At 28.1% G+C, this 14,285-nt stretch overlaps 1 protein-coding gene across 1 annotated transcript; it reads right to left on the reverse strand.

Moving 5' to 3' along the window:
- Positions 1-1,264: 1,264 nt before the first annotated feature.
- LOC111280824 (uncharacterized) lies at positions 1,265-2,308 on the reverse strand. Its single transcript, XM_022868323.2, has 2 exons — positions 1,940-2,308; positions 1,265-1,757 (listed from the first exon to the last, which is right to left on the reverse strand). The coding sequence occupies exons 1-2, from the start codon at positions 2,075-2,077 to the stop codon at positions 1,602-1,604; spliced, it is 294 nt and encodes a 97-aa protein (XP_022724058.1). The 5' UTR covers positions 2,078-2,308; the 3' UTR covers positions 1,265-1,601.
- Between the last annotated feature and the right edge of the window lie 11,977 nt (positions 2,309-14,285).

Here is a 14,285-nt window from a genome sequence, read left to right on the forward strand (position 1 = left end):
ATAATTTATTTGCAGTGTGGGGTATGCACTAACCTGGTAGATAATTCATAGCTGGTAGTGTTGAGTCTAGAACTTGATTTATCTTTTTTCACTGCTTTTGATAGATCATGGATCATATCCCAATGACCAGAATATGAGGACAAAGATGTTGTATAGAGTTCACTCACCTTTGTTAGAAAGGGAAGATAAATACAACAAATGATGGACCACGGAATCTTCAAAGTGCCAACATCATTAAACAGTACGATTGAAATTTCTTTGTTCGCAACCAACATTTATAGCGCTGCCTAGCCCATTGGTTTGCCTGTCAATTTCATTGGCAATACCTGCCACCTGAAGTTTTTTCAGTATCTTCTTCTCACGTAGCAAAACATAGTTCTTTTCGTACAAATATCAGGATAAATCTTATTGCTGATATTATTGCAGCAAAGGTGTAGAATTGAGCATATTATATCACTGGGATGCTTAAACTTTCTTCCCTTGAATTTAAGTCTGGACTTTCCCTAGCTTTGATTTAGATCTTTTTCCACATCTTTGTTTTTTCCTTTTATTTACTATTGTTTGACTCTTCCAATTCAGTGGTCAATCAATTGGAATTATTGAGTTATGCAGGATTGGATCAGCAATAGTGAAAGAGTTGAAGCTTTCTACTGCCCTATCAGTTATCACTCCAGATATAGGAAACCAGAAACAAATTACAAATACTACCCAAACGTCGTTGACTTGGCTGCCAAAGTGCCAATTGTTAAATCCCTAATGTGGCCTGCGCTTTGAACGAGGAAACTGAGCTTGTATCTGGATTACTTTAAGGCCGGTCAGCTGGAGCATGACTTGATATTTGAAAACGAGCCTAAGCTACCCCAGCAACTGTTAGCACTAGAGAATGTTGTCCTAGTGCCCCAAGTGGATAGTGACACACAGGAAAAGAGAAGGCAATGGCTGATCTTGTGATAAGCAACTTCGAGGTGCAGTTTATTGTTGCCAAGCAGCATCCGATATCATCCTACATCTTAATTACATTCTTACTAGCAATCTAGTACACTAATTGTGTAATTCCAATCTGGTCTAAAAGCCAAGAAGAATCTTGCTATTTGGATAATCCAGATTCTCATCTTAACCATGAAATCAATTATTCTTGAAAAGCAATTTATTCTACATTTTATCTTGCCATACAGTGAGGATATCAATCAATAGACTAGGGATAACATAAAGGACGAGGATATTTAAAAAGAGCGTGGAGAGTGGAGACACCAACAAGGAAAACTAGTCTATCATATGCTGCTACATATCATCATTTCATTTCATTTCACTTATACAAAATAACGGAGGACACATTTAATTGGCTCCATCAGATTTCAGAGCATTACAAAAAAGGCTGTATTAAACCACACAGGGAAAATGCAAAAGACCCATGAGCCACTTGTGAGTTGTTATCTGTTTCACCCTTTTTCCTCCACTCTAACCGACATACAATTTTGATACAAAGGAAAAAAGAAACAGAAAAAAGGATCTTCACTGCACTTTTTACCCCTCGGATTTTCTTCCTTATTCAGCTTTTGCCTGTACAAGACTACAACCAAACATGAAACATCGCCTTGGTATCAAGGACATGTGGAAGATGAAGCCCCTTTGAAGATAAGGAACATGAGCCTCTCCAATGAAAAGTAGATGAAAGTCCCTTTAGAATGAGTGAAGAAACACCCAAAATTTGAACCCACCACACATTGCCATCCATTCCCATATTCGCTGTCAAACTCCTGCCAAAAAGAACTACTTGTTAACTAATAAACAGAAGGCTTCAGCTAGAAATAAAAAGGCATAGAATCTTTAAATCAAATGAGAAAAATAAAAGCATATGAACCTAAACCAGAGGAACGAAAAAGGAGAAAAGGGCACTCTTTTTTATGTTAGTTTAGTGTGAGGGGAGAAAAAAATGAACCTTTTTGATATAACCAGCAATGGATTTGCAGTCAAACACATCATAGAGATCCAGAGCTTGAGAAGCAGAAGCCATAGCTAGGATCCGCATCTTCAAAGGCATGTCTGTGTCTTCCACCAAAGCTTTTCCTTCTAACATGCTTCCTTTCTTTTCTTTCTTACAAATCTCTCTATTTCTCTCTTTCTCAGTCTCGCAAAAACAAAAAAAAAGAAAAAACCTGAGTTTGGGATTTTATGTCTGAATATCTGGTTCTTATCTTTAAGACCCAGAAAAGATTGGATCAATTCTCTCTCCTTCCCAGGCTACATACCAAAAAAAGAGGGAGAAACGCAGCCAGGCTCTCTCTCTTGTTTTTTCAAAAGTGAAGGACTAGGCCAGGTAGGCCTTTCTTTTAACCTTATTCAGTCGCTATTCATTCATTGTTGATAAAATAAGTAAAAACGATTATTTTTGTGATTTCTCTCTCTTACTTCTGTCATGGTCATTGTCCGTTGGGATAACGACGGCGGCCGCGGCTGTTAGAGTACGGTACTTCGCGTTCTGATGTCTGATTAGTTTTGGACATGTACATAACATCCGTATAGTTTCTATTTTTAAAAATTTATCTTAATAAATAATTTTTTATAATAATAATAATAATAATATAATTTTAATTTTGATATAATATAAACAAAATTTGATAATTTTTTATATAATTTTAATTTTGATAATTTTTAATAAAGTTTTATATATTTTGATACCTTTCGATATTAATTTGATAACTTATTTTATTATTGATAAAATTTTAATAATTTTTTATATAATTTTAATAATTAACTTTTTAAAAATTTATGATTTTTTTAATAATCATTGATAAAATCTATGTCATTATATATTTAATAAAAGATTTTTGTAAAAATGTATAGATTTAATTTAATAATTTTTTATAAAATTTTAATAATTAACCCTTAAAAAATTTATGATGTTTTTTTAATAATCATTGATAAAATTTATGTCATTATATATTTAATAAAAGATTCTCGTAAAAATGTACAGATTTAATTTTTGTATAAAATAATTTTTTTATAAATAATATTATTTTTTATTCAAATTTAGAAATTTTTAACTAAATTTTTTATCGAATATGTTCTTAGTAGATTTATCCTAATCTGTCAAGATAAAATTTCTAATTTCGTTTCTGCTAATAATCAAAGTTCAATTTATGACAACTTTAAATATAAAAAAAGATTGATCAATTATTGATAATTAAGTTATTATTGATTTACTATTATGTTATTAACGATTTATTATTAAGTTATCAATGATATATTACTAAATTATCAATAATTTACTATTAAATTAACATTGATTTACTACTAATTTATAAATGATTTACTACTAAATTATAAATAATTTATTTCTAAATTGTTGATAATTACTATTAAGTTATTGATTATTTGTTATAAAATTATAATTGATTTACCATTAATTTATCAATGATTTATTACAAAATTATCAATAATTAACTAATTTACTACTAAATTATCACTAAATTGTAATTAAATTATTAGTGATTTACTACTAAATTATTAATAATTTACATCTAAATTATCAATAATTTATTATTACGTTATCATTGATTTATTATTTACTTTTCCATTATCACAAATTTATTACTAAAGTAATCATGATTTATTATCAAGTTATCATTAATTTATATTAAATTATCCATAATTTACTGTTAAGTTATTTAACTATTATTAAGTTATGTTGATTTACTTTTAAATTTCTAATGATTAACTACTAAATTATCATTCATTTTACTACTAAATTATTTATAATTTACTACTAAATTTATTAATTAATTATTACTAAACTAAAACTGATTTATTATTAAGTTACACTAATTTACTATTAAATTATCAATTATTGATTATAAAGTTATCTCTTGTTATTTATTAACCTATCATTGATTTACTAACATGTTGTTATTTATTTACAACTATGAAACATGAAATTTAAAAAGTCTAATAATAATATATGAGACAAATTTTTTTTTTTATATGATAACATTATTATTTTATTCACATTTAGAATTTTTTGATTGATTTTTTTATTGAATACGTTCATAACATTCAAAATTTTCACTAATTTTTATTCAAGTTTTATTCAAATTCGTAGGTTTATCATAGCCTTCAAAATTAAAATATTGACTTCATTTATGTTAGTAATAAAGATTCAATCTTTGACAACTTCAAATATAAAAAAGTTATTAATAATTGACAATTACACTATAAGTTATTTATTATTAAGTTATAAATTATTTACTATTAAATTATCAATAATTTATTTCTAATTTATTAATGATTTACTATTAAATTATGAATGATTTATCATTAAGTTAGTAATGATTTTTATTAAATTGTTGATAATTTATCACTAAGTTACTGTTGATTTATCTTATATAAATATTTAAAAGCCAAAACCTTTGACAAAAAAAAAAAAATCCAATGTGGATGGCCTAACTTATTGACATATGGACTATCTTATATATTTTACATGTGCACTCATTTTAATGCATAATAATTAATTTAAATTCAAATATTTAATTAAATCAATATCAATTATCACCTTAATTATCTTTTAGTAATTCCCAATTTTAAGGCTCAATATTGTTTTTTGAAGTCCATTTATATTACTTTGAATTTAATTCTTTTCAACCAATCTAAATTCAAAACCATATATATCATCTTTATTTTTGCTAATCTTTAATTACTTTTAAGCATAATTTCTTTCCCTATTATTAATTGAATTAAAAGTCAAAATTGTATATTTTGTGACTATTCATTTTTAATTCTATAAATAAATAAATAAATTACAATTTAAATTGCCTTAAATCACTCTTAATTAAATTAAATTCCTAATTTTAGAGATCCAACTTCAATAGGTTTGCTTTGATGCATTATAATATTGGCTTTGAAAGTTTGCTAGATCTCTAATTCTTTTATTTTTATTCTTTATTTTTGTTAATACTTCCTTGGTACTATTTGTATTTTTTTATTATTTAATTTAGTCTTATATACATTTATAATACTTATTTTGATTATGTAAACTTTTTTATTATGTTTTATTTAAGTTGTGCAAATTAATATGAATATATAGTCATTCATTTTTTGGATTGTGATTCTAATTTTAGTGGCCAAACCTTGAAGTAGTAAATTTGGCAATAAAAGTGATTATTCAAGGATGCCATTTAAACAGTCTAGATTATGCCTTTATTATTGATATTACTGAAGCCTTATTATTATTTTTAAAAGGATGACTATGTTAGTGAGTACGATGGTTAATATTTTTACAAGGTAATAAAAGATTATAGAGCTATATGTGTGAATGAAGTGGAAGAAAACAATTAGATACCCTTACTTACAGGAATTCTTAAATTAAATTTGATACAACTTTTTATAAAGATAATAAATGGCTAGATAGTGAATGGTGATGTAAGACACATAAGGAAAGATTTATTTAAGTATAGTCACCAAAATTAATCATATGACAAATTTTTTTCATTAAAAAATGAGAGAATTTCCTTTTAAAATGAAATGTTACCTTTTAAATGGAGTGGATAGTGCATGATATTGTTGAATTTGCCAAAGTTATGTTACCTACAACTTTTAGCATGTAAGGAGTGTATGCATCGAATTTTGTTTGGAATATTTTCAACATGATTGACCCAAAGCTCATTAGCAAACATGGTCCTAGACCATTTAGGACCTATAAAGAGCTCACAAATTTGCCTATTCAGAAATCCAAAATCAACTCAAGTCAAATTTGATCAAACAAAGTTAAAATTAAACAAAACTTGATCAAAATGGACAGAGCCCAAGTCAATTCTAAAAATTCAAAATCTAATTGAAATCAATACAATTTAAAATTAAATTTGAAATTTTTTGAAACACTAAAATTTTTATTATACCCCTTAAAGACTAAAATTACCAAAACACTTTACAGGGGATATTTTTGTAATTTGACCTTTTTGAGCTTGGATTTTAGTGAAACTTTTCAGATCTTAATTTTATAACATTTCATGATTTTCGGTACATTTGAAATTACAGCAGCACCCAAAGAAGTATGAAATTACCAAAATACCCTTATAAGGGTATTTTTGTAATTTGGCTTTTTCAAATTTGGATTTTCACGAAACTTTTCACATCTTAATTTCATAATATTTTATGATTTTTGGTGTTTTAAAATCCAAAAAATGAGCATGAGAACATTAATTTTTAAGAACATAACCTAAATATAAAAAACTTTGTACTATGGGTAAACTGGTCTTTTATGGGTTTAGAAGCTAAAAATCCAACATTTGCAAGGAATAATGTGAACCATTGGATCTCTTTTGAATATTGATCTAATGGTTAAAGCTTGTTCCTTGAAAAAAGAAAGAAAGAAACTTTAGCCTTGGATATAACTTGATCTAAGGGCCTATATTCATCAAGAAACAAAGTTTAATTTTTTGAAACAAAGAGGCAAGTATGGGGAACATTCAATGGGGAACAAGCTGATAGGCTGAAGTGAAGGAACGGCACCTGCAACAAATGACAAGAGACATGGTTAGTGGAGTAAGAAAAAGAAACAAACCTTGAAGCCTTAAGAATGAAGGTTAGGAAGCTTTAAAAAGAAGTTTTTTGGAGTTTAAGAGGGAAAGCAAAAAACCACAGAAAAAGAGAGAGTTTTCAAGATAGGAAACAAGGAGAAAAAAAAATATTGTAATAGAAAGAAGACATAAAAAAAAAGAGAGGTGAATGGTTGAGGATGGCGTGAATAAAAAGAACAAAGCAATATATATATATATATATATATATATAATAAGCATACATGTAGCAAGCAAAACAAAAGGAGAGGAAGAAGAGGAAGCAAGGCTATTTGTACAAAGTAGAAATAAGGAAGGCAATGGACTAGGATTACTTCTTAACATTTTTTTTCTTTTTTTATTTTGTATTTATTGTTGCTTGCATAGGCATGCTCAATATGTATTGTTTATGTGTCTTGTTAGGTTTATTAGTTGGTGTGCTTGCTTTTCTTACTTTCATACTCCATTGTATGGAAATTATGAGAGCATAACCAGGAAAAGTTATCAAAGACAAGTTTCATTTTATTTTTGTTTGTAAAAAAAAAACCCAACACGACTTATGTTCATGGCTATTTGGTTAACATGGAGAAAGTTTTAAATAGTAAAAATAAAACCCAAAAATAAAAGACAATGATATTCTGTATGAGGAGAAATTCTAGCTTGTTTTTCTTTTCTTTCTTATGCTAACAGCTAGCGTATAATGGTCAACTTTCAAACCTTTCTTGTTTATTATTATTATTTCTTTTTTTGGTTGCTAAGCTTTCTTTTATTACATGTGGAAGAAAAGTTCAAAGTTTGAATTTGTTTTCCCTTCCAGCTTTTTGCTTCACGTAGGAGGTGAATTCTTGTAGAAGCTTTCAAGCTTCAATCTTTCCATGTCTATCTTGGTATGTGGTCTGTGTTGATTTGTTGGATAGACTTTATTTGTAAAAGTGTAAAAAGCTATGGGTTGTATGATTGTAGGATGAAAAAAATACCAAACAAAGAAAGCCATTGATAACTATTAAGAGCTATGGCATTGGGATCATGACTGTGAGCTTGCACATTTTCTTTTTGCCTTACTTTGGCTTGAGCTAGAATGAGAGAGTGTTAGTTCAAAACAAATAATAATAAACTTGCATTGAAATGCCAAGATATGGGGCTTTTTTTTTGTCACTTACATTTGTCTTGTTTTCAATTGCATTTCATGGTGCTGGCAGTGAAAAGATGGGGTTCTTTTGATAAAAAAAATAATGTTTAAACATACATGAAAGTCCGAAACGTGGGGACTATGGATAAAGCTGTTGGAGTTTATGTTTCTTTTTTTTATCTTAACATGAATAATAAAAGAGGTAGAATACTAGTTTAGGAAATCACTTTAATTGGAATGTTATGGTAAATAATTTTTAAAATATAAAACTTAAGGGTTGTTTTCAATAAAGTTTATTTTTTTATGTGTGTTTGATTTTAATTATACTCATGCAATTTGTTTATGATTGCTTAAATTTAATTGCAAGCTTAATTTTATGCATTGTTAGTTTCTTTATTGATTGGATTCTCATGCCTATTTTAATTTAATCTTTTATACCTAAATTTATGTTTCATATATTTTATTTATACTAGCAATAATAATAATAATAATAATAATAATTTCAAAGAAACTAAGAAATATATGTGAAACAGATAAGAATATAAAAAAGTTTCATTTTTAGAAGAATTATGAAAATGAGCTTGTTTTGAAAGTTTGACTAGATGTTGAAGATTTTTAAAGAGATTCGTAAATTCTTAAAAATTTGAACCCAAATCTAACTAAAACCCCAAACTCATTTTAAATTTATAAGGATTTGCATGAAAATCTTTTATGAAGTAAGCTATTCCTGAATGTCACATAGATGTTGGGGTATTTAGGAAATTTTATTCTATTAAGAATTTTCATATATTTTTGCAACTCAAAATAAATTTGTTAAATTAATAAGTGTAAAATATGAAAGATAATAGGATAGAATTTTAAATATAAAAATTCATATAAAAATTCATATTCAAACTCTGCCTAGATGTTGGAGAGTCAAGATAGCCTCTTTATATTTAAACATGATTCCTAAATTTACACATGTTTCGTTTTCATATTAATGTCCTCATTTATATTGCAGATATATGTTTACTCTAGTTATGTCGCTAATATTAATTATATTATTATATTCCATTTTCACTACACAAAAAGTTTTTTTTCCTAAAATTGTCGATTTTGAATAAATGAAATTAAAATAGCATTCTAGAAAATATAATTGATCGGTACTTTACCTCGATGTTGGAGAGTCATCGATAATTATCATTTACAAAGAATGTTATATTATTATTTTTAAAAGGAATGTTATGGTAAATCTTATATGAAAAGACTATCTTCAAATTTCGCTTTTATTGTCAAAGACTTTGAAGATATTGCTTTAATTTGAAGATTTTCATAATATTCTGAAATAAAAATTTTTTAAAAACTAATTTTATTTCTTACAAACAAAGGGAATTATAATTAAATTTAATATAGAAAACCATTTTTATTCAAAATTACAAATAGCATATAATTAATTTGGTACCAATTTCGTGGGTGTTGCGGGGGTGTTAATCCTTTTCCACATGCAATTGACTTTCAAACCTGATTTTGATTTTGCAGATCAAAATCATCTTTTTAATAAAGCTTTAAATCCATTTTATTATTTTATTAAAAGATAAAATTTTTGGGTAATCAATCATACCCTAAAAAATATTGATGGTGACTCCCTATGTTTTATCATTATTTTTAAATATTTTACGTCTAGTGATCGAGTCTCTGGACTGATATGTTACGACTGCATTGTGACTCGCTAGAGACATTTGAAAATTAGGCAAAAAATTTTAATTATGCTCTATTAATGATTATTGGATTTAATTGGTTTTATTTAATATTTAATTTAATTCTTTTTATTTTAAAATTTTCAAAAAATATATACAAGTTAATAAATAAAATAAATTGTATGTTAGTTATTATTTTGTTTTAATTCTATGCTAATGATTTATTTATGATATTTTGATTAATATGTCACTTTGCATACTTTTGCATATGTATTACATCCATAAGCTCTAAACTCGGACTCTATTCTTTTTAGAAGGAAGTAAAGTAGTTACGCTTTCATGATGTGATAATCTTTGTATTTGTTAGTGAAATACTTTCACTTAGATTGAATCATTTCCGTTAGTAGCCTATAATGGGTGAGGATTAGAGAGCCTTACTAGTCTATAATAGACAATGATGTGAGAAATAGTCTAAGAACCTTTAGACATATAAATCTTAACCCAGCATATCGTGAGCCATAGGAAGCTTGCCTAGGGTAGAGCCTTGCTGACCTTTTTATAAAAATAACCCAAATATGTATTAAAATTTGAAAAAAGAAATAGATAATAAAAGAAAAACGTTTTCTTGAAAAAAAAAATTTTTCTTTTAAGATGTAGTTCATTCATTTTCTAGTTATCCAAAATTTACATTTAAAAAATGTTTTAAAATAAAATGAAAAATTTTGTTAGCATTATTCAATAAAAAAAAAAAGAAAAGACAAAAACAAATTTTTCAAAAAAAAATGTTTTTTCTTAAAAGTTTCTTTTATTGGCCAGATAAAAATGAATGAAAAAAAGAAAAATCTTCAAATCTAGTTATTCTGTGTGATAAAAAAAATCGGTGTTCTTAAACTTTTCCTTTTCCAAAAAAAAAAAATTTTAAATCCGAATCTTTCACATTTTCATTTGATCTTTTACATACATTTTTAACATTTTGAAAAAAAAGAAAATAATAAGGTAGTATATACACTCCATCCTATGCATCTTAATAGATACAACATGTATCACATTTCAAGCATAATAATAAAATGATACATGTATTCCATACACATTTTAATAGGTAGTGCATACACTCCATTTCATTACATATTTTAAGGTAGTGTCAATTTCATTAGGTTAACATAACACAAGCATTGTATTTTATGTAGACATATCCATGCACTTGATAGGTGCATGCATTCCATACAAGTATGTTGCATTAGACATAGGAATATATCTCATCACTCATATAAGTATGTCATTACATTTCATGCACAAGAATTCATAGATGGTAGGGTTTTATAGAACATACATTGCATTTCATATACCATCATCCCTGCAACATAACATTACATTCCTTTCGTACATGTGAAAATCCATTTGCCTTAGACATATTTGCATTTCATGACCTTTTTTATATCATCATCATATTTATGTATTCATAAACATGATTCTATGTATCATATAAGTTAAAAATTATTTTTGTGGCATTCATTTAATAAGGGTAATAATATAAAATTTTTGGCTTAAGTCCCAGAATAAAGTGTCTGTCTTGGTGAAAATTAGAATGGAAAAAATGAGAGATCAATTAGAAGTAAGGATTAGTGCTTTGGAGTTGAATTAAAAGGAATTTTGGCTTGAGCTTCAGTAAATGAAACAACAAATTGCTCATTGATAGAATTGTTAAAGTTAGTGGTACGGTTGAGTTTGTTGCTTCTCAAGGATCATTCTCACTTTTGACTTCATCAAATCAAAATCAACTGGTTCCTATTGGTTCCAACACTTTTCCTGAACATACTAAGGCATTAGGTGATTTTAACAGTGACCAAAGTTTACGTGAGCTAAAAAAAGGAATGGATGAATTGGTCACACAAATGATTGAACTTAAAAGTTTGATTTTCAATATGGAGTCACTCGGCTTCAAACAACCCTCACTAACTATACTAAGTCTAAACCTGTACCTAAATTCTTTTCATGACTATTTCGATCTCTTCTCTAAGCACTTAGGATTAGGCCCCCAAACTTTATGCAACCTTCGAGAATTCCACACTTGAATTCATTTCCACCACCTCACATTTCACAACCAATTGTTTAGCATGCTATCCAGTCACCACCTTCTAAACTTAATTTTTTACTTAAAGTTTCTCAATTCACTTCAAGACCAACCATACCACCTTTTTTTCAACAAAGCAAACCAATCATAGAACAAAAAAACTCCTACAACACCAAAAGAAAAACTCTTATTGATCCAATACCCATATCTTATATAGAATTATACTCACCACTCCTAAAAATCTATCTCATTGCTCTTATCCTTATTGAATCCCACAAACCATTTTTTTCCAAATGATATGACCCCAATGCGCTATATGAATACCATTTTGACGTCGCAGGTCATTCCCTGAAAGAGTGTACGGCTTTGAAACATAGAATACAAAGATTGATAAAAGTCAGATAGTTGAGTTTTGACACCAAAATAAAGCTAGTTATTATAGGAATCCATCATCGATCCATGTTAAGATAGCAAGTAATGCTGTAGGCGATAGTCAAATCGACTAAGATGATGAATGAAAAAAAGAAGCCTTAAGGTAAAGGGTTATTCTTACCAGCAATCATAGTCTACTTTTTTTGGATTTCTTAGGCAAGACAAGGGGGAGTAAGAGCTAGTCTAGCACTTTTTGGCCTTTGTCCTATGATTGTTCTTATGTATAAACTTGAAACTTTTGGGAATGAAAGAACACTTTTGAATTTTTTATGAATAGACATCTCTATTTATGTTTTATTTTTAATAATGGTGTGCCTAAAAGAGTCTGTGAGAAAGAATGATGGTTGCAAATATGTTTTCACCAAACTTTTGAGGTGGAAGAAATGTTTTTAAATAACCCAACTTGAATACATGAGAGAATTTGAGCTTATCCTCAATAATAATAAAATTTGACTTGCACATCATACATCATTTGTTTGAATTCATTGTTTTTCATGCTAGCTAAGGACAAATAATGATGATTATAAATATGCTTTTGTTAAACCTTCAAACCAAAAAGATATTTTTGAAAGTTTTAATAATAAAATTTATATCATGCATTTATGACTTTTGGAAATTAATAAAAGGTTCAAGGATGTCGCATACTGAAAAACAAGATCAGTTAAATTTGCACACTTACAACACTCGAGCTTTACCAGAATCATAAAAAATGAAAATGCAAGTCAGATGGATAGAATGGAAATGGCCAAAAAGAGATCAGAGAAATAGTTACAAGAATGCAATAGAATATGGGTAAATAATTGGCAGAATTAAAATAGATGTTAGCAGATTTGACAAAAAAAAGAATTGTTGAAACTCAAAAGGCAATTGAAGAAATAGTTGTTGAAGCACCATTATGTCCACTTGGGTTCACACATCCATATGTTTAAGACCCTCATATGTTATAAGCACCTCTAGTAACTCATCAACCTTATATGAATACTTTTGCCAAGTTACCTTCAGTTCAGATAAATATCAACCCCAAGTCTACTCCTTATGACTCCATTGATGTGCCTAATTTAGATGATCTAAAAGAATAAGAGCAACCAAAAAGGGTGTCGGATCCATTAAAAGATATAATAATAAAAGATAAATATAATCTGTTAAGAGAAAGACTGAAGGTAATTGAAGGCCATGATATACATGAGAGTGTTGATGCTAATAAGCTTACTTTAGTGCCTGATCTTGTCATTTAGCCAAAGTTTAAAGCTCCATATTTTGAGAAGTATGATTGAACAAAATGCCCTTTAACACACATCACCATGTACTGTCGAAAGATTATAGGCCACACTCATCATAATAAGTTATTGATCCATTACTTTCAAGATAGTCTCATTAAGTCTATAATAAGGTGATATACCTAGCTAGATAGAAGTAAAATTTACTGTTGAAATGATTTGGCTAGGGCTTTCTTAAAATAATACAAGTATGTTGAAAACATGGTATCAAATAGGTTGTCCCTAAAAAATATAAAAAAAAAGGTAACTGAAACTTTCAAGGAATATACACATAGATGGAGAGATATGGCAGCCCAAATACAACCCTTTTATCAGAGAAAGAAATTCTTATTCTATTTATCAATTCCCTAAGTACTTCTTATTATGAAATAATGATAAGGAATATCTTTAAAAACTTTGCTGACATAGTGATTATTGAGAAAATGATAGAAAATATAGTCAAGAATGGCAAGATTAAGTTAAATGTTGCAACTAATATTGAAAAGGAAAATACAATGAAAAAGAATGAAGGGGAGGTGCAAGCAATCACACCTGAGGGGCATCTACCCAAAAGTTCATCCCATGTAGTTTTTATCCTTTCTATCAACCCCACTTCTCGGTTATAAACAATATCACTCAGAGTCCATATCTTTGCCAACCAAGCCTACATCTAAGTTTTCTAGCAAATCCCTATCCCTAAATGACCATTCACAATCTTGTCCCTACATTTAAGCTCACTACTTGACCAACAAAAAATCAAAAAAGAAAAAGAAATGACCAAGAAAAACTACCAATCCCTATTTCTTACCTTTTACCTTTGCTAATAGAAGGTTGATACCTCACTCATGTGCCTTTAAAAATAACACCTAGTCCATCGACAATGAGCTATGACCCTAATGGCAAGTGTAATTATCATATGAGGGCAACTGGCCATTCAACTGAAAAATGCAGATAGCTAAAGAAAAAGGTTGATGATTTTATTAAGAATGGTTATTTGACTCAAAAATTAATGAAACAACGAAAATTGACTCTATCTAGTTATAAAGTGTGAAAAGTTGAAATGTGGAAGAAGGTTTCTAGTGTTGAAAGATCAAGATAGGATGGTTTTCTTTTAAACTTTTAACCTTTTGTGTATGACATATGCATGGTGTTCTTAAGAGTTATTTAAATTAA

The sequence above is a fragment of the Durio zibethinus genome, chromosome 28 (genome assembly GCF_047325235.1).
Source record: "Durio zibethinus cultivar Kanyao isolate XHJ-2024 chromosome 28, ASM4732523v1, whole genome shotgun sequence".
Lineage (NCBI taxonomy): Eukaryota > Viridiplantae > Streptophyta > Magnoliopsida > Malvales > Malvaceae > Durio > Durio zibethinus.

What these genes read in the sequence shown, in the direction of transcription:
- LOC111280824 (XM_022868323.2), bottom strand. Translation starts at nt 2,077, where the DNA reads ATGTTAGAAGGAAAAGCTTTGGTGGAAGACACAGACATGCCTTTGAAG. An exon ending in TTGCTGGTTATATCAAAAAG is followed by an intron (nt 1,758 to 1,939) that starts GTTCATTTTTTT and finishes TCTTTTTGGCAG; the next exon opens with GAGTTTGACAGCGAATATGG.